Source organism: Chanodichthys erythropterus, chromosome 24 (genome assembly GCF_024489055.1).
Source record: "Chanodichthys erythropterus isolate Z2021 chromosome 24, ASM2448905v1, whole genome shotgun sequence".
In the NCBI taxonomy this organism is placed as follows: domain Eukaryota; kingdom Metazoa; phylum Chordata; class Actinopteri; order Cypriniformes; family Xenocyprididae; genus Chanodichthys; species Chanodichthys erythropterus.
Window position 1 is genome coordinate 13,373,479 of NC_090244.1, and position 20,776 is coordinate 13,394,254.

At 42.0% G+C, this 20,776-nt stretch overlaps 1 protein-coding gene across 9 annotated transcripts in view; it reads left to right on the top strand.

Annotated features, from left to right (window-relative positions):
• Nucleotides 1–19,849, top strand: part of cnot1 (CCR4-NOT transcription complex, subunit 1) — a 21,360-nt gene extending 1,511 nt beyond the window's left edge. Inside the window, exons 2-49 of one of the 9 annotated variants that reach the window (XM_067379432.1) lie at nucleotides 1,186–1,486; nucleotides 2,120–2,227; nucleotides 2,338–2,436; nucleotides 2,551–2,619; nucleotides 2,692–2,746; nucleotides 2,854–3,057; nucleotides 3,179–3,347; nucleotides 3,506–3,632; nucleotides 3,752–3,865; nucleotides 4,888–5,058; nucleotides 5,163–5,290; nucleotides 5,390–5,630; nucleotides 5,719–5,838; nucleotides 5,982–6,104; nucleotides 6,895–7,046; nucleotides 7,139–7,289; nucleotides 7,391–7,592; nucleotides 7,725–7,847; nucleotides 8,264–8,415; nucleotides 8,504–8,790; nucleotides 8,900–8,978; nucleotides 9,111–9,341; nucleotides 9,444–9,584; nucleotides 9,680–9,859; nucleotides 9,963–10,079; nucleotides 10,191–10,301; nucleotides 10,410–10,487; nucleotides 10,575–10,752; nucleotides 10,830–10,978; nucleotides 11,071–11,367; nucleotides 11,448–11,588; nucleotides 11,676–11,780; nucleotides 11,868–11,987; nucleotides 12,072–12,266; nucleotides 12,694–12,836; nucleotides 12,926–13,034; nucleotides 13,109–13,278; nucleotides 13,370–13,601; nucleotides 13,690–13,953; nucleotides 14,043–14,206; nucleotides 14,534–14,651; nucleotides 14,922–15,023; nucleotides 15,113–15,286; nucleotides 15,402–15,551; nucleotides 16,238–16,418; nucleotides 16,508–16,640; nucleotides 18,704–18,838; nucleotides 18,925–19,849. In XM_067379432.1, coding sequence (XP_067235533.1) covers nucleotides 1,385–1,486; nucleotides 2,120–2,227; nucleotides 2,338–2,436; nucleotides 2,551–2,619; nucleotides 2,692–2,746; nucleotides 2,854–3,057; nucleotides 3,179–3,347; nucleotides 3,506–3,632; nucleotides 3,752–3,865; nucleotides 4,888–5,058; nucleotides 5,163–5,290; nucleotides 5,390–5,630; nucleotides 5,719–5,838; nucleotides 5,982–6,104; nucleotides 6,895–7,046; nucleotides 7,139–7,289; nucleotides 7,391–7,592; nucleotides 7,725–7,847; nucleotides 8,264–8,415; nucleotides 8,504–8,790; nucleotides 8,900–8,978; nucleotides 9,111–9,341; nucleotides 9,444–9,584; nucleotides 9,680–9,859; nucleotides 9,963–10,079; nucleotides 10,191–10,301; nucleotides 10,410–10,487; nucleotides 10,575–10,752; nucleotides 10,830–10,978; nucleotides 11,071–11,367; nucleotides 11,448–11,588; nucleotides 11,676–11,780; nucleotides 11,868–11,987; nucleotides 12,072–12,266; nucleotides 12,694–12,836; nucleotides 12,926–13,034; nucleotides 13,109–13,278; nucleotides 13,370–13,601; nucleotides 13,690–13,953; nucleotides 14,043–14,206; nucleotides 14,534–14,651; nucleotides 14,922–15,023; nucleotides 15,113–15,286; nucleotides 15,402–15,551; nucleotides 16,238–16,418; nucleotides 16,508–16,640; nucleotides 18,704–18,838; nucleotides 18,925–19,003 — 7,173 coding nt within the window. In that variant the 5' untranslated portion in view covers nucleotides 1,186–1,384 and the 3' untranslated portion in view covers nucleotides 19,004–19,849. Of the gene's footprint in view, nucleotides 1–1,185; nucleotides 1,487–2,119; nucleotides 2,228–2,337; nucleotides 2,437–2,550; nucleotides 2,620–2,691; nucleotides 2,747–2,853; nucleotides 3,058–3,178; nucleotides 3,348–3,505; nucleotides 3,633–3,751; nucleotides 3,866–4,887; nucleotides 5,059–5,162; nucleotides 5,291–5,389; nucleotides 5,631–5,718; nucleotides 5,839–5,981; nucleotides 6,105–6,894; nucleotides 7,047–7,138; nucleotides 7,290–7,390; nucleotides 7,593–7,724; nucleotides 7,848–8,263; nucleotides 8,416–8,503; nucleotides 8,791–8,899; nucleotides 8,979–9,110; nucleotides 9,342–9,443; nucleotides 9,585–9,679; nucleotides 9,860–9,962; nucleotides 10,080–10,190; nucleotides 10,302–10,409; nucleotides 10,488–10,574; nucleotides 10,753–10,829; nucleotides 10,979–11,070; nucleotides 11,368–11,447; nucleotides 11,589–11,675; nucleotides 11,781–11,867; nucleotides 11,988–12,071; nucleotides 12,267–12,693; nucleotides 12,837–12,925; nucleotides 13,035–13,108; nucleotides 13,279–13,369; nucleotides 13,602–13,689; nucleotides 13,954–14,042; nucleotides 14,207–14,533; nucleotides 14,652–14,921; nucleotides 15,024–15,112; nucleotides 15,287–15,401; nucleotides 15,570–16,237; nucleotides 16,419–16,507; nucleotides 16,641–18,703; nucleotides 18,843–18,924 lie in introns of those variants that run through there. The other 8 variants (XM_067379431.1, XM_067379436.1, XM_067379429.1 and 5 more) reach the window with 8 other exon arrangements.
• Nucleotides 19,850–20,776: the final 927 nt, after the last annotated feature.

The window sequence follows — 20,776 nt, forward strand, 5'->3', positions numbered from 1 at the left end:
CTTCAACTTTAGTCAAGGCCTGTGAGAGTCTGAGTGTACATGACTTCCGGTTTTGCAGCTGTACCGTTTAGTTCCCCTCAGTGTGTTAAAAATAAAACAGAAAGTGACTGAAAATTTGGAAGTGGAGTTCTGAAACCTTTTTAAAGTTTAAATTGGCTTAATTTACTGTTATATTGTAAGGTTTTAATGAATTGTATGTTGAAAGTTTTTAAAGAAACAGTTCACCCAAAAATTTGCTCACCGTCATGTCTTTCCAAACCTGTATAGGTGCACCCTAATTAGTATACGAATGCATTATTCTATATAATTTATAATAGTGTTCAAACTGAAAATTCCAAAAAGGAAATTCCAAACTAAACTAAACATGGAATGTTACTTAATGCATTCAACTGTTGCAGCTTTCCTTATATAGCAGAGGGGAAGTGGCAGTCAGACTGACAAAATAACCTTATGCTGCCTTCATGTGGTATAGGAAATTTGATGACTTCCATTTCTGAAGTTGTGATTTCAAGCTCTTTGCTTTCAAGGTGTTCATCTGCAATTTTTACCTAGGAAACTCATATTGATGATAATTTTGAGAGCACATGAAGGCAGCATAATACATTAGACTAGGGGTCAGCAATGCTTCCAAGCTTGCCAACATTGGCACACAGAGGGATAATCACTGGCACGTGGCAATAGCTAAAGAGTTGTATATATTTAATTTAAATAAAAGCCCTCAAACTTGCACACGTAGGTACATTTTGAGGTAATCATTCCTTCAGCCTGTTTTATGTTAGGTGCTATAAATACTATTAAATATGAGATTTTATCCTATTTTAGCACACTGATCCGACAAACCGTTTGGTCGCTCATCAGTGATTACCCCTCCACATGCCTTACGCTGCATTAGGCGTTGAAATGCATTGAATGTGTAGTACGTCATTCGAGTTCCACAGAAGAAAGTTCCCAAAAGATGGTATGTTGACTTCCACTATATGGACCAAAAATGAGACATTTCTCAAAATATCATCTTTTGCGTTCCATAGAAGTAAGAAAGTCATACAGGTTTGGAACAAGCAGATGGCCGTGTGTTTTTGGGTGAACTGTCCCTTTAATATATGTTGTTGAAATATTGTTTTATGCAGCAACTGAAGATTTACTGTGCTCGCATTTTAACTTGCCCTTTCTAATATGTTTGTCCAGATGTTACACTAAGAATTGCACTGAAGGACATTACTTGGAATCAGCATCCACCCAGAGACTCTGCTTGTTGGACACCAGACACTTTTCACACCTTTTGGGGGGGGGGGACCGACAGAAGTAACCTATCACTGAAGTGACTAAAGGGGAATAATGGTGATTTTGCGCCGGGCTCGGCCGCCTGCTTCCGCCCCAACCAGCAATGAATCTTGACTCGCTCTCGCTGGCTTTGTCTCAAATCAGCTACCTGGTGGACAATTTAACTAAGAAAAACTACAGAGCCAGCCAGCAGGAAATACAACATGTGAGTGTTTTGGTGTCATAACTTACACTTATGCTATGTTCAGACTCCAGGCAAATTGGATTTTTTCTCAAATCGGATCATCTCAGGCAGACTCTGTCCACGCTATTTATTGTAAGTGATCAAATAAGATTTGTGTGTCCAGACATAATCAACCTATCTGCATGGGTTGCTTTGGCAACTACGTAGGCTTACCCACGTATGTGATGAGGCTTTTTCAAAACGGATCATCTAGCTCTCCAAATAAGCTCCCTGTTGAGTTGCTCCGTCACACAGGAAAATGCCGAAATCTTTGGACATACCATTTGAACGCCAAATGAATTCTTCCGGCATTTCTGTCCAACAGTTTCGATGCTATCGTTGTTAAGTGACGCAAAAGAGTTTGAAATCTGATTTGAGCCTCCAGACTGAGACTGAATTGTGGTTTGAATCAGATTTGAAAAAATCACGTTTTTTTGCTGTCCAGACTTTCAAAAACCTTTTTATGGATAAAATCTGGATATGCAACAAAAATAAATTGCATTTTTGCTTTCTGTCTGAACTTTAGTTATCAGATTTTAACCTGTGATATAATGTGAACATTTAGTTTCATAAGCAAACTAAAGGTACTGACAAATCTGATGCACTTTTTCTCAGATTGTGAATCGTCACGGCCCTGAGGCAGACCGGCATTTATTACGCTGTCTCTTTTCCCATGTGGATTTCAGTGGCGATGGTAAAAGCAGTGGCAAAGATTTCCACCAGGTAATAAATGTAGCTTCTGCTTTGAAAATGGAGACTGTTCATCAAAAATAAAAGCTTATTAGTTTCAGTATTTGTTTAATGTGGTGTTTCCCATCTCTTATTTGCTTCAGACACAATTTCTGATCCAGGAGTGTGTGTCTCTTATTACGAAGCCAAATTTTATTTCAACGCTTTGCTACGCCATTGACAATCCCCTGCACTATCAAAAGGTTTGTTCATCTGCCTTTCATATTTAACTTTTTATATTCAATGCCAGTTTTGTGATTTAAGTGCTTGTTTATTGTACATTTTAGTTTATTGGTTGCATGTCTGTTTGTTTGTAGAGTTTGAAACCATCACCTCATTTATTTACTCAGCTGAGTAAAGTTCTCAAGCTAAGCAAGGTTCAAGAGGTAAGCTTTCTAATATATTTCAAAATAAATTCATCAAATGAATGTGAGAACTAAATCTTTTGCTTTCACCAGGTGATTTTTGGCCTTGCTCTGCTGAACTCCAGCAACGCAGACCTTCGAGGGTTTGGTACGTGTTCACTTCATGAATTATTCATCTTTCAGTTTCACTTCTGCGGCCTTAGATGCTTCTCGAACATTTTCGGCGTGACAAACCCTGGTTTCTTGCTTTCACAGCTGCTCAATTTGTGAAGCAGAAGCTCCCTGACCTTCTCCGCTCGTACGTGGACGCGGACCTCGGAGGGAATCAGGAAGGTGGCTTCCAAGACATTGCCATAGAGGTTCTGCATCTGCTCCTCTCCCATCTTCTGTTCGGTCAGAAGGGCTCGAGCGGAGTCGGACAAGAGCAGATTGACGCGTTCCTCAAAACACTGTGCAGAGGTTAGTGGAAAAATATACTAGAAAATAGTTTCTTTATGTTTGGATAGGTCTTTGGATTGGAATCGGTTCTCATGCTGTGCTCTAGAGTCATTTAGTCCTGTGTTTTTTGTTTGTGTCCCAGATTTCCCGCAGGAGCGCTGTCCTGTGGTGCTCGCACCACTGCTGTACCCTGACAAACGGGACATTCTAATGGACAGGATCCTGCCAGACTCTGCAGATTTAAATAAGACCATGATGGAGAGTTCCCTTGCTGACTTCATGCAAGAAGTTGGCTATGGCTTTTGTGCGAGGTATGAACAAATTAAATGGAGAAGATCACCCGAAATTTAAATTTGTATTATTTTTTTTTTTTTTTTTTTTTTCTGAAGGATTTTGACATGCACTTATGCAGTGAATGTGGTATTGACATTTAAAGGGATTCTAATGTTTTGATTAATTGTGTCCCCAGTGTCGAAGAGTGCAGGAACATAATCCTGCAGTATGGGGTGCGAGAGGTGACAGCCAGTCAGGTGGCCAGAGTGCTGGGGATGATGGCCCGCACTCACTCCGGCCTGTCCGACGGCATTGGCCTACAGGTACATTCCCTGTCTGGGCGTGTTTTTTGGTTATGCTGGACTTCTGTTGTAACAAAGCTTGATTAAACATGGATTAGGTAGTGTGAGCAGGTTTGAGTAACTGGTTTGTGTATCTGTAGTCCATTTCCAATCCAGTGGGTGGAGGGATCTGGAGTGATGGGAAGGACAAGAGTGATGGCTCTCAGGCCCACACCTGGAATGTTGAAGTTCTGATTGATGTGGTCAAAGAAGTGGTAAGGTTCTTATTTTAAATGGGACTGCACAGTTTGATAAATAAAAATTCAAAATTTTTCTGATAAATTATTGCTGCATTTTAAAAAAATTACCATTTTAAAAAAGCTCCATGTTTGCTGTGCTTGTTTATAGGGCAACATAATTTGGCAAAAATGGATTATATATCAATGATGTATTTGTATGTTGGCGGAGAGCCATTTAAAACTTTGTAAGCACTTATTACAATTTTGGGAAGATGGTTGCAATTCGGTGCAATGCTTTTAAGCGCTGTTGAGCATATTCATAAACGCCTGATTGGCCGTTGTTTTTGCACTTAACATATATGTGATTGGCTACAATGATCAATGCACGGGAGCGTTTGAAAGCACGCGTAAGTGTTTGAATTTGAAATCGGGTGTATCTGTGTAAGCGCTCAGTGATCATTGTTGCCAAACAAACACATCTGATGAGCACGTAACCACAATGGCCAATAAGAAGTGTTTATGAATCCACTCAACAGCGCTCAAAGCGTCGCATTTTTACAATTTCAGTAAACTCACTGAAAGACCTACATCTGACAACACTGTTATAAGCGACAGAAATTAGATCAGAGTGCATATATTTGCATATATGCAATATATATTGCAGTGCATGTTTAAGTAATAAGCCATATACCCCCAGTTTCACAGACAAGGCTTAAGCTAGTCCTAGACTAAATTGCTTGTTTGAGCTGCTTTAACTGAAAGCAACTTGTACTGACATATCTTAAAATGTCAAAGCCATTTTTTTGTCTCAAGATCCACACCAATAATGTGTTATTGTAGGGTACGTTTATAAAAGCTACTTAAATACCCTAATTGAACTAAGGCCTAATCCTGGCTTAGCCTAAGCCCTGTCTGTGAAACCGGGCCATTATGTTTTTGATTTTGTTTTAATTTAATCATGCAGTTCTAATTTTAGATGCTTTACCAGGTCAAATGTTAGTAGGCAGCTAAAGTTTCCCACATTTTTATCACTATTTGACTCTGCTTGTTCTCCTCAGAACCCCAATCTGAATTTTAAAGAGGTGACCTATGAGCTTGATCACCCAGGCTTTCTGATCCGGGACAGTAAGGGTCTTCAGATAGTGGTCTATGGGGTCCAGAGGGGTCTGGGAATGGAGGTGTTCCCAGTGGATCTCATCTACAGACCATGGAAGCATGCAGAAGGACAGGTAAAAAAGTTTTTAATTGTTGCCAAATCATATTAAATTACTCGTCCAGAAGTTTGCATTGGAAATGAAATGGCATATTGAATCCCCGCTGTTCTGTTCTCCAGTTATCGTTCATTCAGCACTCCCTGATGAGTCCTGAAGTGTTCTGCTTTGCTGACTACCCCTGTCATACGGTTGCCATTGACATCCTGAAGGCCCCACCCGAGGATGACAACAGAGAGATAGCCACATGGTTAGTGTTGAGCCATTTAAGACAATCTAGTGTTTCTAAAAAGTGACTGTTTGGTCCATCTGTATGCTTAATATCTTCTCCTTTCACTTTGGTCAACAGGAAGAGCTTGGACCTAGTGGAGAGCCTCCTGCGCCTCTCTGAAGTTGGGCATTATGAACAGGTGAAGCAGCTCTTTAGCTTCCCCATCAAGCACTGCCCAGACATGCTGGTGCTGGCGCTGCTGCAGATCAGCACCTCCTGGCACACCCTGCGTCATGAGCTCATCTCCACCCTCATGCCCATCTTCCTGGGCAACCACCCCAACTCTGCTATCATCTTGCACTATGCCTGGCATGGACAGGTGAGTGGATTTGACATTTATATGAAGAGGCACAAAGTTCCTTTAGGGTGTCACTGTGTACTAATATGTGCCTGGCTTATGTTTCCAGGGCCAGTCCCCCTCCATCCGCCAGTTGATCATGCACTCTATGGCCGAGTGGTACATGAGAGGAGAGCAATACGACCAGGCCAAGCTATCTCGCATCCTGGATGTGGCTCAAGACTTGAAGGTACTAATCTTCTCAACTCCTGCACCTGCATCACGAGGAATAGATATTAGCTTTGGAAACTGTGAACCAGTTTTTAAGCAAAACTGTTTCTTTTAATTCTTTCTCTTTTCTCTCCTTTTTTTTTTTTTTAAATCTCATTGCAGTCTCTATCGATGCTGCTGAATGGTACTCCATTTGCCTTTGTTATTGACCTTGCTGCACTTGCCTCTCGCCGTGAATACCTCAAACTTGACAAATGGCTCACTGACAAAATACGAGAGCACGGGGTAAGTGTGCATTCATATTTGCATTACTGTTCAAAAGTTTGGGGTCGGTAAGGATTTATTTATTTTTAAGTTTCTTGCGCTTACCATGGCTGCATTTATTTGATATACTAAAAGCAGTGATAATTGTAAGATTATTGCAGTTTAAAATGAAATGTCTGATGGCAAAGCAAATTTTTCAGCAGCCAATACTCCAGTCTTTAGTGTCATGTGATCCTTCAGAAATCATTCTAATATGCTGGTTTGGTGTTCATTTTTTTTTCATGCCGTGTAATATTTGTAATAGAAATCTTGTTATAAATATACTGCTTATACAGTGTTGGGTTACGCAAGTTATGTAATCGGATTACTTTTTTCAAGTAACTAGTAAAGTAATACATTACTTTTAAATTGAAGACAAAATATCTGAGTTACGTTTTCAAATAAGTAATGCAAGTTACTTTGTTTTCCCATTTATTGACTGACCCCAGATGAGAAAAAGCAATGCAAAAGTAATGACGCATTACTTTCAATAAAAAGTAACTAAGTAACGCAGTTAGTTACTTTTTTAGGGAGTAACGCAATATTGTAATGCATTACTTTTAAAAGTAACTTTTCCCAACACTGGTTGTAACATTCTAAATGTCTTTACTATCACTTATAATCAATTTAATACATCCGTTCTGAAAAAATAACTAAAGAATTGATTTGTTTCCAATAATTAAAAATCTTATCTCAACTTTTGACTGGCAGTGTATTTGAATTTTAAGCAAATGTACACGAAAGACTGACATGTTCTGTCTTCGTCTGTTAGGAGCCGTTCATCCAAGCGTGCGTCACGTTCCTGAAGAGACGATGTCCCTCCATCATGGGTGGTTTGGCCCCAGAGAAAGACCAGCCGAAGAGTGCTCAACTTCCTCCTGAAACACTGGCTACAATGCTTGCATGTCTGCAGTCTTGTGCTGGGTGTGTATAGAGCCTTGCACATGTTCCTAAACATTTCAAGAAAATGCTTGGGTTGCTGTTAAACACCTGGTTTTGTTGGATTGTTTGAGCAGGAGTGTGTCTCAAGAGCTGTCAGAGACAATCTTGACCATGGTGGCCAACTGTAGCAATGTGATGAACAAGGCCCGGCAGCCGCCACCAGGAGTCCTGCCAAAGGGACGAGCTCCCAGCACCAGCAGCTTAGATGCTATCTCACCTGTTCAAGTAACTGACCTTACTTACTGACTGAAGATGGCTATTAGTGTCAAAAATCTCTGAACTGCATTCAATGGTGTTGTACTTACATCTGCCCTGTTGTATTCCAGATGGACCCTCTCTCTGCGATGGGCTCTTTGAGTCTAGGTGTCTCATCCACCTCTCATACCCCGAGCATGCAAGGATTCCCCAGCCTGCAGGGCTCTGCCTTTAGTAATCCCCAATCCCCAGCCAAAGCCTTCTCAAACCTACCAAACCCAAACCCCAGCACAGCTTTCCCAGGAATCAACCCCCTCTCTTCGCAGCTCCAAGGTACCGTGAGACTACTGTGAATTTATACACTCTGGTCCAGAACTTATTGAGGCTGAACTATTGTTTATCATAGTTTGTTTTCATTTACAAATGCATTAGAATTTCAACAAATTTCTTGAACTGCTTCTCAAGGTCCTCTGAGCACAAGCTTGACTGGGCTTGGCTCAGGTTTGGGAATGCCCGCCGTCAGCAGCGATCCCTTCGGCACCAGGAAGATGAGCACACCGGGGCTAAACCCGCCCACATTTCAGCAGAGTAAGATGAAGGCCTGTAAGTGGTGGTGTGGCTGAGAGAGTGCCAGGTGCCTCAAGCTGTATTTCCTCTCAAAATTGGCCCTCAGTTTCTCACAAAAGTCCTTTTGACATGCATTTCAAAGTGTCTTTAATCGGTGTAATTTTCATTGCCGGGCCAAAAAAAAAAGTATCATTAGAATCCAAGAGGAAATACAGGTCAGTCTACATTACTGCAAGATGTTCTTGGCAACTAGTTTGGATCCGTGTGAAAATATCATCAGTTTTCTTCCATTAGACCTATGAAGGAAAACAAGCTGTTTGCCAGGAACTTCTGTTTTGTTTTCTCAGCTTTAGGCAATCTTTTTACAAATTAAGTGATTTAAAAAAAACAAACAAAAAAAAAAAATTGTGAGGTAACAAGAGTTTTCTATGTTGTAGCTGACCTTTCTCAGGTGTGGCCAGAGGCAAACCAGCACTTTAGTAAGGAGATTGACGATGAAGCAAACAGCTATTTCCAGCGCATCTACAACCATCCGCCACACCCCACAATGTCTGTGGATGAGGTGAGATCAGCAAAAGGAACTGAACGGGTAGAATGGCATTTTTGCTCATTCCTAATGCCTCAACTCTAATCTCTCAGGTGCAGCTTTCAAAATCATACTTATTCTTTCAATGTAGGTGCTGGAAATGCTGCAGAGATTTAAGGACTCTAACATCAAGCGGGAACGTGAAGTTTTTAACTGCATGCTGAGGAATCTGTTTGAGGAGTACCGATTCTTCCCTCAGTATCCAGACAAAGAGCTGCACATCACCGCATGCCTCTTTGGGGGAATCATTGAGAAGGGCCTGGTGACGTACATGGCGCTGGGCTTAGCCTTACGATATGTGCTGGAAGCTTTACGCAAACCTTATGGATCAAAGATGTATTACTTTGGGATTGCTGCACTAGATAGATTTAAAAATAGGTACTGCCACTACTTTGTCATACAATATACAATAAAGATCTCATTTGGAACATATCTTGATAAACTGAGTTGTGTATTTGTTTTAAATCTGAGCCACTCTCTTCCTCAGACTGAAGGACTATCCCCAGTACTGTCAGCACTTGGCGTCAATAGCCCATTTCCTGCAGTTCCCACACCATTTACAAGAGGTAACCTAGTTTTTCCATTTTATTTTGGTAGATGCCCACAGCATCTTCCCATAATTTCTCACTCTGCGCTAGTTGGTTAAACTTCCAACTGAACAAGTGTCCTGTTGTATGTTGTCCATTTTCTGTGTGTAGTATATAGAGTATGGCCAGCAGTCCAGAGACCCTCCTGTGAAGATGCAAGGCTCAATTACCACCCCAGGTAGCCTGGCTCTAGCCCAGGCTCAAGCTCAGTCTCAGACCCCTAAAGCCCCCCAACCTGGCCAAGCCAGCACCTTAGTGACCACAGCCACCACGACCACCACCGTTGCCAAAACCACCACCATCACGAGACCTACAGCTGTTGGACCGAAGAAGGATGTGCCAGTAAGTGAACATAGTCACTGTTCCATAAATGTAATTTTCTTGAATTTACCATTGGTCTAAGATGCACTCATCTGTTATTTGACGTTTTAATTTCCTCCACAGCCTTCAATCAACACCACAAACATTGACACCTTGTTGGTGGCCACAGACCAGACTGAAAGGATCGTTGAGCCCCCAGAGAATGTTCAGGAGAAGATTGCATTCATCTTCAACAACTTGTCCCAATCAAACATGTCCCAAAAGGTTTGTTTTTACAATTTATATGATTAGCGTGCTGCATTTTATATCAGACGTTTGTGCTTTTAACTCCTAAACCATCTCTTTCTGTTTGTTTGAAGGTGGAGGAGCTGAAAGAGACTGTGAAAGAAGAATTCATGCCCTGGGTCTCTCAGTACCTGGTCATGAAGCGTGTCAGCATTGAGCCCAACTTCCACAGCCTGTATTCTAACTTCCTGGACACACTGAAAAACCCAGAGTTTGTTAAAATGGTTCTCAATGAGACTTACAGAAACATCAAGGTAACATTTTTGAAAAATAACACATTTAAGGACAAAAAACGGAGGCATAGCTATGTTATGATCACTTCATTGTTGTTGTTTTTTTGTTTTTTTTTTCTCTCAGGTCCTTCTTACCTCTGATAAGGCAGCTGCTAACTTCTCAGATCGATCCCTGCTGAAGAATCTGGGTCACTGGCTTGGAATGATCACCCTAGCTAAAAACAAACCCATCCTTTACACAGTGAGTTCATTTTTATCACCTGTGCTTGAAACATTTATAGATGTTTCGAAAACGGATCCAGTAAGTTTTTGTAACAGCAGTGTGACCGCATTGATTTGCTCTATTTTATAGGATCTGGAGCTGAAGTCTCTCTTGCTGGAGGCTTATGTGAAAGGCCAGCAGGAGTTACTGTATGTTGTCCCCTTTGTGGCCAAAGTCTTGGAATCAAGTCTGCGGAGTGTGGTAATCATTTAATTTTCTCTCCCAGTCTTGCTGTCAGGTGTTGAGGTGTGGGTCAGTTTTGCAATTACCTGGACATAACCTCTTAACAACTGATGCTCTGTTTTGTAGATCTTCAGACCGCAGAACCCTTGGACCATGGGCATCATGAATGTATTGGCTGAGCTCCACCAAGAACATGACTTAAAGGTCAGTCACTTCTCATTGATGCTAAGCTTAATGGTGCATAAGCATCTAGTGGTGTTTCAACGCAGTCACTCAATTCTTTTGTTACAGCTTAACCTCAAGTTTGAGATCGAGGTGCTCTGCAAGAATCTGTCTCTGGACATCAGTGAGCTGAAGCCAGGAAACCTGCTGAGAGACAAAGAGAAGCTGAAGAATTTAGAGGAGCAGCTCTCTGCACCAAAGAAAGAGACCAAGCCTCCTGAAGAGATGCTGCCTATAGTTACTACAGGTATAACACTAAAACAGGCATGTTGTAAGTTGCGTTCTTTTTCTATAGTTTTTGATTTCCTGTTTAACCATCAGTAGACTCTGTTTCATTTACAGCTGCTCCCTCGACTCCGGCCACCACCACAACCTGTACTGCCACGGGGCCACCCACACCACAGTTCAGCTACCATGACATCAATGTGTATGCTCTGGCTGGCCTTGCCCCGCACATCAACATCAATGTTAACGTTAGTCTCACACTATTTAAAGCCAATTTATGCTATTTAATGTTGAATACTTTTAAATTGTACATTACCTTTTCTTCACTGTTTTTCTATAGATTCCACTGCTGCAGGCCCACCCTCAGCTGAAGCAGTGCGTGAGACCAGCAATCGAGCGTGCCGTACAGGAGCTTGTGCATCCAGTGGTGGACCGATCAATCAAGATCGCCATGACCACCTGCGAGCAGATAGTCCGGAAAGACTTTGCACTAGACTCTGAAGAGTCTCACATGCGCGTAGCTGCCCACCACATGATGCGTAACCTGACAGCCGGCATGGCCATGATCACCTGTAGAGAGCCGCTGCTCATGAGCATCGCCACCAACCTGAAGAACAGCTTTGCAGCAGCTCTTAGGGTAGGGAATAACTTTCTCTCATTCTAAATCAAGACTTCTAGTCACTTTAAGAATTTTGACTGGATGAACATACATTTCAGGCTCCCACACCCCAGCAGAGAGAGATGATGGAAGAGGCGGCTGCTCGCATCGCACAGGACAACTGTGAGCTTGCATGTTGCTTTATCCAAAAGACAGCAGTGGAGAAAGCTGGACCTGAGATGGACAAGAGACTGGCAACTGTAAGTCCTTGCGTACTGTCCTAATTGTTACATCAGTTGAGCAACAGTTGCTTTTCTAGTATAATCTGATGAATTTCTTTCTTACAGGAATTTGAGCTGAGGAAGCACGCTCGCCAAGAAGGCCGCCGCTATTGTGATCCCATGGTACTCACCTATCAGGCAGAGCGTATGCCAGAGCAAATCAGACTGAAGGTGAGAGCTCTTTGCATACTTCTCTAAGGTCGAGTTGATGTACTGTTCTCTGTCAGTGTTAGATTCTGACCTGCTGCTCCTCTTCAGGTCGGTGGAGTGGATCCTAAACAGCTGGCTGTTTATGAGGAGTTTGCCCGAAACGTTCCTGGCTTCCTACCCAGTAACGACCTGTCTCAGCCCACTGGTTTCCTTGCCCAACCAATGAAGGTAGAGCTCCTGTCTTTCTTGAAGAGATTTTGTTTGGTTGTCACATTGGGTAGCTCACTCACAGGTTCTTTTTCTGCATTGCAGCAACAGGCATGGCCCACTGATGATGTGGCTCACATCTATGATAAGTGCATTTCGGACCTGGAGCAGCACCTGCACGCTATTCCACCTGCGCTGGCCATGAATCCACAGACCCAGGCCATACGCAGCCTCCTGGAGGCAGTTGTCATGGCTAGGAACTCCCGGGATGGCATTGCTGCCCTGGGCCTTTTGCAAAAGGTTAGATAGTCTCTGGGGGAAAAACTTGGGGAACAACCCTATACAACAGTGTTGTCCAATCCTGCTCCTGGAGGGCCACTGTTCTGAAGATTTTTAGCAGGTCTTCAAGATCACCAGGAACTTCCAGGCAAATGTGTTGGAGCTAAACTCTGCAGGACCATTAGCCCTCCAGGACCAGGATTGGACACCCCTGCTATATGGTCTCAGCTTAAATCTAATGTGTCTTGTCGGTGCCGATAGCCTCGTGGGCAGCACGCCGACATATAGCGCAGTTGCACTTTGGGCGAACCGTCCTTTCCCAATCCCGTCCCCTCTCTCCCCCGCTTTGCTTCCTGTCTGCTTATTGTCCTATCATAATAAAGGCAAAAATGACAAAAATAAATCTTAAAAAAAAAATCTAACATCTCTTCTGCTTGCTTGCTCTCAGGCTGTGGAGGGTCTGCTAGATGCCACCAGTGGCGCTGATACTGATCTGTTGCTAAGCTACAGGGAGTGCCACCTGTTGGTGCTGAAAGCTCTACAGGACGGTCGTGCCTACGGCCCACAGTGGTGCAACAAACAAATCACCAGGCCAGTATTGCAACTGTGACGTAAACTTGTTAGTCACAGGCATAGATGGACCTCAAAGGTCCTAACGTTTTCTTCTATGCACCCTGCAGATGCCTGATTGAGTGCAGAGATGAATACAAGTACAACGTTGAGGCCGTAGAGCTCCTCATCAGAAACCACCTGGTCAACATGCAGCAGTACGACATGCACCTGGCTCAGGTGAGAACAGTGTCTCTAGGACTTCAAAGAAAATAGATGTAAATGAGTGGATTCTTACACTCCTGTGTTTTCAGTCCATGGAGAACGGTCTGAACTACATGGCCGTGGCATTCGCCATGCAGCTAGTGAAGCTCCTGCTGGTTGACGAACGCAGCGTGAGCCACATCACAGAGGCAGATCTCTTCCACACCATCGAGACGTTGATGAGGACCAGTGCCCACTCCAGAGCCAACGCTCCTGAAGGGTAAGATGCCACTTATGCTACTGGTTGAACTGAATGTCCATTTTGTTACTGAACATTTAAGTAACTTGGACAACTTCTGTGTAACCACTAGTTTGCCCCAGCTGATGGATGTTGTCCGCTCCAACTACGAGGCCATGATCGATCGTCACCATGGTGGGCCAAACTTCATGATGCACTCTGGGATTTCTCAAGCCTCTGAGTATGATGACCCACCAGGTCTTAGAGAGAAGGCAGAGTACCTGCTGAGAGAATGGGTCAACCTGTACCACTCAGCAGCTGCAGGAAGGGACAGCACTAAGGCCTTCTCTGCATTTGTTGGACAGGTTAGCCAGTTTTGAGTCCCCAACTTGTTTTCTCAAGGCTAGAATTGGCCTGCATTACTTCATTCACTCCTGCATTGTTCTTTCACAGATGCACCAGCAGGGCATCCTGAAGACCGACGACCTCATCACTCGCTTCTTCCGGCTGTGCACAGAGATGTGCGTGGAGATCAGTTACCGCGCTCAAGCCGAACAGCAGCACCCCACCACAAGCCCTGCTATCATCAGGGCGAAGTGCTACCATAACCTGGATGCTTTTGTTCGGCTCATTGCCCTTCTGGTCAAACACTCCGGAGAAGCGACCAACACGGTCACCAAAATCAACCTCCTCAACAAGGTTGGAATGCTTACAGCGGTTTGTGGCTCAATGTTGACACACTTTTTTTGAAGGACATATTGTTTTGTAGGTCTTGATTTAATGCTGCATTTCTTGTCATGGTTCAGGTTCTGGGCATTGTGGTGGGTGTGTTGATCCAGGATCACGATGTAAGGCAGACTGAGTTCCAGCAGCTTCCATACCACCGAATCTTCATCATGCTTCTGCTGGAGCTTAATGCACCAGAGCATGTGCTGGAGACCATCAACTTCCAGACGCTCACTGCCTTCTGGTAAGCACGTGGCTTTAGACTTAAGATCTGGTCAGATTTATTGTCGTTCGGCCAATTTTCATGGGCAAAATTCCAGTCATTTCAATAGGAAGCCATGTGGGTGAAAAATCTTTCCCACACAGATTTGGCAACAGTAACATGTATTTGTTGCATTTACCAACATGCCTGGTTTGAAAGTGACTTCTGTGTGAGCTGGGCTTCATACATCACTATTGACAATAGATAATGGACCTTTTTTTTTTTTTTTTTTGAGAAAGTTTGCTAATGTGACCACACCTTTACCATTTTGGTCAGTTTTTGAGTATTAAAGGACATTGTCTCTTTCAGCAACACCTTCCACATCCTGAGGCCTACTAAAGCACCTGGTTTTGTGTATGCTTGGCTGGAGCTCATCTCTCACCGCATCTTCATTGCCAGGATGCTTGCACACACCCCACAACAAAAGGTATATCATACAGCAGATACAGACATCAGGGGTGTTCAATTCTGCTCCACTTTCCTGCAAAGTTTGACTATAATTAAACATGAAACTGCTAATAAAGGGCTTCAGGATTACTCTAAAGTCCAAGGCAGTTGTTTTGGAGCTAAACTTTGCAGGAAAGGGCTCTTTCAGGAGCAGGATTGAGCACCTCTGATGTCCCACCACATCCCATATTCATGCCAGTCAATCGCTGACTAGCTTCTGTGCCTTAAACGTCTCTTTCCTCTCATGCAGGGTTGGCCAATGTATGCCCAGCTGCTGATTGACTTGTTCAAGTATCTTGCACCCTTCCTAAGGAATGTTGAACTCAACAAACCTATGCAAATTCTCTACAAGGTATTAACACAGTCTTGCCTTCAAAAGCCTGTCTGGTGGTTCACTGGATTAGTTTGTGACCTTGCATTGTTTTTTCTCTATTCTCCAAGGGAACACTTCGTGTGCTGCTTGTCCTGCTACATGACTTCCCAGAATTCCTGTGCGACTACCATTATGGCTTTTGCGATGTCATCCCGCCCAACTGCATCCAGCTGAGGAACCTGATCCTGAGTGCCTTCCCCCGCAACATGAGGCTTCCAGACCCCTTTACCCCTAATCTGAAGGTAAAGAGTTGCACTTGACATCACATGTGATGCTTTAGTTTAGTATGTAGTCGTAACTTCAAGTATACTTGTGGTCATGTTATGGTGTGTACAATAATTGTTGTGTGTCCACCAGGTGGATATGCTGAGTGAAATCAACATCGCTCCCCGCATCCTCACTAACTTCACTGGTGTGATGCCATCCCAGTTTAAGAAGGATCTTGACTCCTACCTCAAGACCCGCTCTCCTGTCACCTTCCTCTCTGAGCTGCGCAGCAACCTGCAGGTAGTTCACAGCAGAATCGTAAGTTAATCTTTTGTTGTTATTTGTAAGGTTGTCAAAAGTACCGATTTTGGTACCAAGTCAGTAATGAAATTTTAAAAATGTGACAATACCTGCATTTCCCCCTAGCATTTTGAGTGCTTTTCAGTGGCCATTGTGTTCATGTGCTCAACTGATAAGTCTGTAATTGGCTACAATGATCAAAGCTTCAAAAACGTTGTCAAAAGACATCTTTGATGCTCTTCACAGAGCACTTACACAGATATACACGGGAGCGTTTGAAAGCTGGCATCTATATTAGGGATCCGCTGATAGACGCCTGCTTTCAAACGCTCCTGTTGATCATTGTAGCCAATCAGACATATTTGTTGAGCGTGTAAATACAATGGCCAATCAGAGGCGTTTAAAAACAGTGCTCAATGTTAGGGGGAAATTCTGGTATGGTCACATTTTTAAAATTTCAGTAACTACTTGGTACAGAAATTTTTTTTGACAACCCTATTTGGCTCTTGAGCACAAAGACATTAATTCTCATTAGTTCTTGCAAAATCTGTCTGAAGAGGCTAATTAAATTTTTCTTGAGTCTACACACAAACTTGACTTCACAACCCTAAAATTTTGGTGTTTTTTTTTATTTATTTATTTTTTTTTTAAATGAATAATTGCATACAAATTCACTGTACCTCCAGGTATCCAACGAGCCTGGAAACCGCTACAACATCCAGCTGATCAATGCTCTTGTGCTGTACGTTGGAACCCAGGCCATTGCCCACATCCACAACAAGGGCAGCACTCCCTCCATGAGCACCATCACGCATTCAGCACACATGGACATCTTCCAGAACCTCGCAGTCGATCTAGACACTGAAGGTGAGATGCAAAAAAAGTTGTTTATTTGTTTGTTTGTTTTTCCTTTCTCTAGTTTTAGTTTACATTGTGACTTATTTTCCTGCTCCCAGGCCGCTATCTGTTCCTGAATGCGATAGCCAATCAGCTGCGTTATCCAAACAGCCACACACACTACTTTAGTTGTACCATGCTGTATCTGTTTGCCGAGGCCAACGCTGAAGCCATTCAAGAACAGATCACCAGGTATGGCATTTAATGATTTATTCTTTTAACAAATGATTAGTTTAAACTCTGGTTGTGCTTACTTCCATTTTTACTTTTTTTTTTTTATTTGCAATAACAAATGCAATTTTGTACGGAGACAATACTTCATACATTTTTACATTTTCAATCTCCCTAGCCAACACAGAACAGACTGCTTTAAAAGAAATTTATAATCATTAAAAGGGGTCATGAATTGAGAAATCAACTTTTCCTATCTTTGACATTTCATTGTACTATAAAAATATCTTTCAAGAACTCAAAACTGCCTCATTACTCCAGCTTTTATTGAAACCAAGCTCAGAGAACGACTCGTTTCGGATTTTGTCACATTACGTCATATAGTGCGTCAAAGGAAATCAACACATACTTGTATATCATTGCCTCTTTAGCCCAGCCCACTGTATCATGCATGTCATGTAATTGTAAATACGAGATGGACACAAAGACAGGATTACTCCAGCAGCAAAACAATAGAGATACCTCTGCGGATTATAAAACGTTTTGAAGTCGCAAGTATTTGCATTGCTGTCCTTGTGATCCTAACATCCTAAGAAAGCATAAATTAACTTTTTTTTTTAACACAGTTCTGGTCAGATTGTGTCAGTAAGACAGTTTGTTTATTCTCTTAATTTTGTTAATGTGTGTTCATGTGTCACTATTGCTTTATCCGCTATAGATCTTTTTATATGTACCAAGTATTTATACTGTAGTGCCACAGTCAAACTGAATATTTGTAATTTCCTGTTCTTTCCTTTGATTCAGCATTTATGAGGTTAATGTGGGATTATTGGATATTGAAGAAAGCACGTAAAGATAGCTGCTTTTGTTTTTGGTTTGATCAAAGCCGCTTTTCGCTGTAATCCTGAAAAGCTTCAGTGAGCGACATCTTTTATTGTCACATTACAACATGTTTTATTTAATTTAAAACCTGATACTGCTCTTTATTTGCCACAACCAAGACTTATAAAGCACATGTAATACGCATAAATGTTTCACATTGTTGGCAAATGAACCAGATTTTTCAACATCGGAAGTTTTCAAAACGATTCCACATGTATGTAAATTATTTTAATATGAAAAACTGTTACCCAATCATAGCAGTGGGTGTTTACTTCAAATTCTTGAATGCGTCACCCATCAAAATGGAATGTTCCAACAACTGGGTCAAAAACAGGATATAAAATGGCTTATTACTTCTAAATTAAGATGGATTAGTTTATGTAAAAATCTTGATATTACAAGTGGAACTCAAAGAACATTTATAAAATGAAATGCAGTTCATGACCCCTTAAAATATAAATACTAAAATTAATTTAGTGACACGTTACAGTAAGGTCCTGTTAGTTAACATTGCTCATTGTTAGATAATTTGTTAAAGAATGAACTAATTCGTTAGTATTAATGTCAGCATTAGTTAATAAAAATATAACTTGTTAGCTCATGCCAGTTTAGTTCCATTAAATGTTAACCGATACAACTTTTGATAATTTATTAGTAAATGTTACAATTAGGGCTGACCGATATATTGCATGCGATTGTCACGCGCATTTCGTCAGTAAAGCCGGTTCCCTGATTACCGCTAAATCGCCATCACCTGCTTTCAAATGGAGCGGCATTTAATAGACAGAACCGTAGATCACTGATAAGCTACGCAATATCGCGTTCATTATCAAAAATGAATCTTCTTCAATAATGAACGCGATATTGCGTAGCTTATCAGTGATCTACGGCTCTGTCTATTAAATGCCGCTCCATTTGAAAGCAGGTGATGGCGATTTAGCGGTAATCAGGGAACCGGCTTGCGAAATTGCAAATTTCATTCGACGAAATGCACGTGACAATCGCATGCGATATATCGGTCAGCCCTAGTTACAATTAAATTAAATAAATGCTTTAGAATAACTTTTCATTATTAATTCATTAACTAATGTTAACAAATGGAACCTTTTGTGTAAATTATTACCAAGAGTTCTAATAAATTCTTTTTTAAGTGTTGTACTCAACAGTTGTTGTCTGTTGGCTAACAAGTGATTGTGGTGCAGGGTCCTGCTGGAGAGGCTGATTGTGAACAGGCCGCACCCATGGGGTCTGCTCATCACCTTCATAGAGCTGATCAAGAACCCTGCCTTTAAGTTCTGGAGCCATGATTTTGTGCACTGCGCCCCAGAGATTGAGAAGTAAGGTGGCCAACATGACACAATCCCATATTTCTGCATTTTTACAACAGAAGATCTGTAATGTTTCCTTTTTTGGTTTTCTACAGGTTGTTCCAGTCGGTAGCTCAGTGCTGCATGGGGCAGAAGCAGGCCCAGCAGGTGATGGAGGGAACAGGTGCCAGTTAGGCTGCAGGAACTGCTCCTGTGCCCAGAGAGAGAGAGAGAGAGCTCTCCCTCTCCCCAACCCTTCATTTGCCCCACCAACACCCTGCACATCTGATCGACACACAGCCGGCACTGGATTACCGCTCTCCTTCCACCGGGCGCCATCAGCATCTGACTGGAGGAGAATTTTTTTTTTTTTGGTTTACTTTTTTCTCCCTCGACAATTTAAAATGTTCAGTGTAAATATTAAAAAGGGACATTTAAGAGCGGATTTTGAGTATTTCTTTGTCAAAGGTGAGGCGCACGCTTGAGCACATTTCACTCCTTGCTGTTTGGCTTCCCCAAACTCTCCATAAATTATTTTTTGCCTTCAAGACGGATTGACTTTTGTTTGGAAGCTTGGTAGTGGCTAAGGAAGCTGTCTTGTTTAATTTCTTTTTACTTTTTGAGGTTTGGTTTTTAAGGGGAGAGCTATCAGTGTGGTGAGCTGATAGGATCGGACAGATGTCTTGGACTGCAGGGGGGGGGGTCACTAGTTTTGCACCTGTGAGGAAACAAATCTTGGGTTGGAGCTTCTCCCTGGCACTTGTACAATTGTGGAAATATTCATAAATTTGTTGGTAAATTGGATCTTTGGAGTTTGTACAAAGATTCAACTTGCAGAACAAAAAAAAAGGACCAATACAGCTCATTTTGTAAGGATTTCGAATGTTTTGTAAATGTATTGGTCCGCGTGTTGTATTTTGTAGTACTTTGTAGTTGCCTTTAGTTCCGCTACTTATTTCCTGTATGTATGCATTCTGTAGTTACTGCATTAAACACTTGAACTGCACCTTTGCTTGCCTGCCATTTGGTTGCATTTGTTTTTGTTGAAATGTTTGAAACAAGTTGTCATAAGGCTTTTTTTTTTTTTTTTTTTTCACACTATCAAGTGACTTTTTTTTTTTTTTTTTTTTGACATGAACTGAAAATACATTTGAGTCAAAGTCAAACTGCATTCAGGTCCTTTTGGGAAGTTCATAAATCATTGGTATGCATTTCATAGTGATTTTGGTTGGAGTAACTGAATTTCACTGGACTTTTTTTTCTTCATGTACTCACAAATGGAAGGCCATTTAACCACATGGTGAAAAGAGAGGGTTGAAATTAGTATAATTGGTCAGTTGTGGCCTAATGGTTAGTCTCGGACTTGTAATGTGAAGGTTGCAGGTTTGAGTCTCAGTACTAGCAGGAAATGTAGAAAAGTGACTGAACAGTGCTCTCTTCCCCTCATTACCCACAACTGAGGTGCCCTTGAGTAAGCGCCTAATCACTCCCCGGGTGCCGCAGCAAAAAATGGCTCTGGGGATGTTCAATAGTGCTGGGAACAATAAATCTTTGAATCGCAAATCGAGAAACGATTCTGGATAGATTCTGAGCTGTTTTTAATAAACAGCTGTACTTGAAATTGATACACCACTTGAACCTTCTATAAAATGTTCATTCATAAAGTTCGAAAAGGTTGAGGCAAATTACAAGGGTGTTTGCAGTGGGTTGTTTACATACATTTTGTGTCATAAAAGCATTCTGAGGTGCAAATACGTTCTCAGACTCAGCCGAACACACTTCTTCATGAGTGTTTGAGCGTGCTGTTAAAAACTCAGCTCAGAAGCGATTCAAGAAAGAAACGTGACGCATTTGGAAAATCTCAATCGATCCACAACATCAACAGAAGATGTGATTGGATATCTGGATTAACCTGTGGACCAATTTCATTACACTATCTCGAATGTTGGTTTGATCATTCTGAAACGC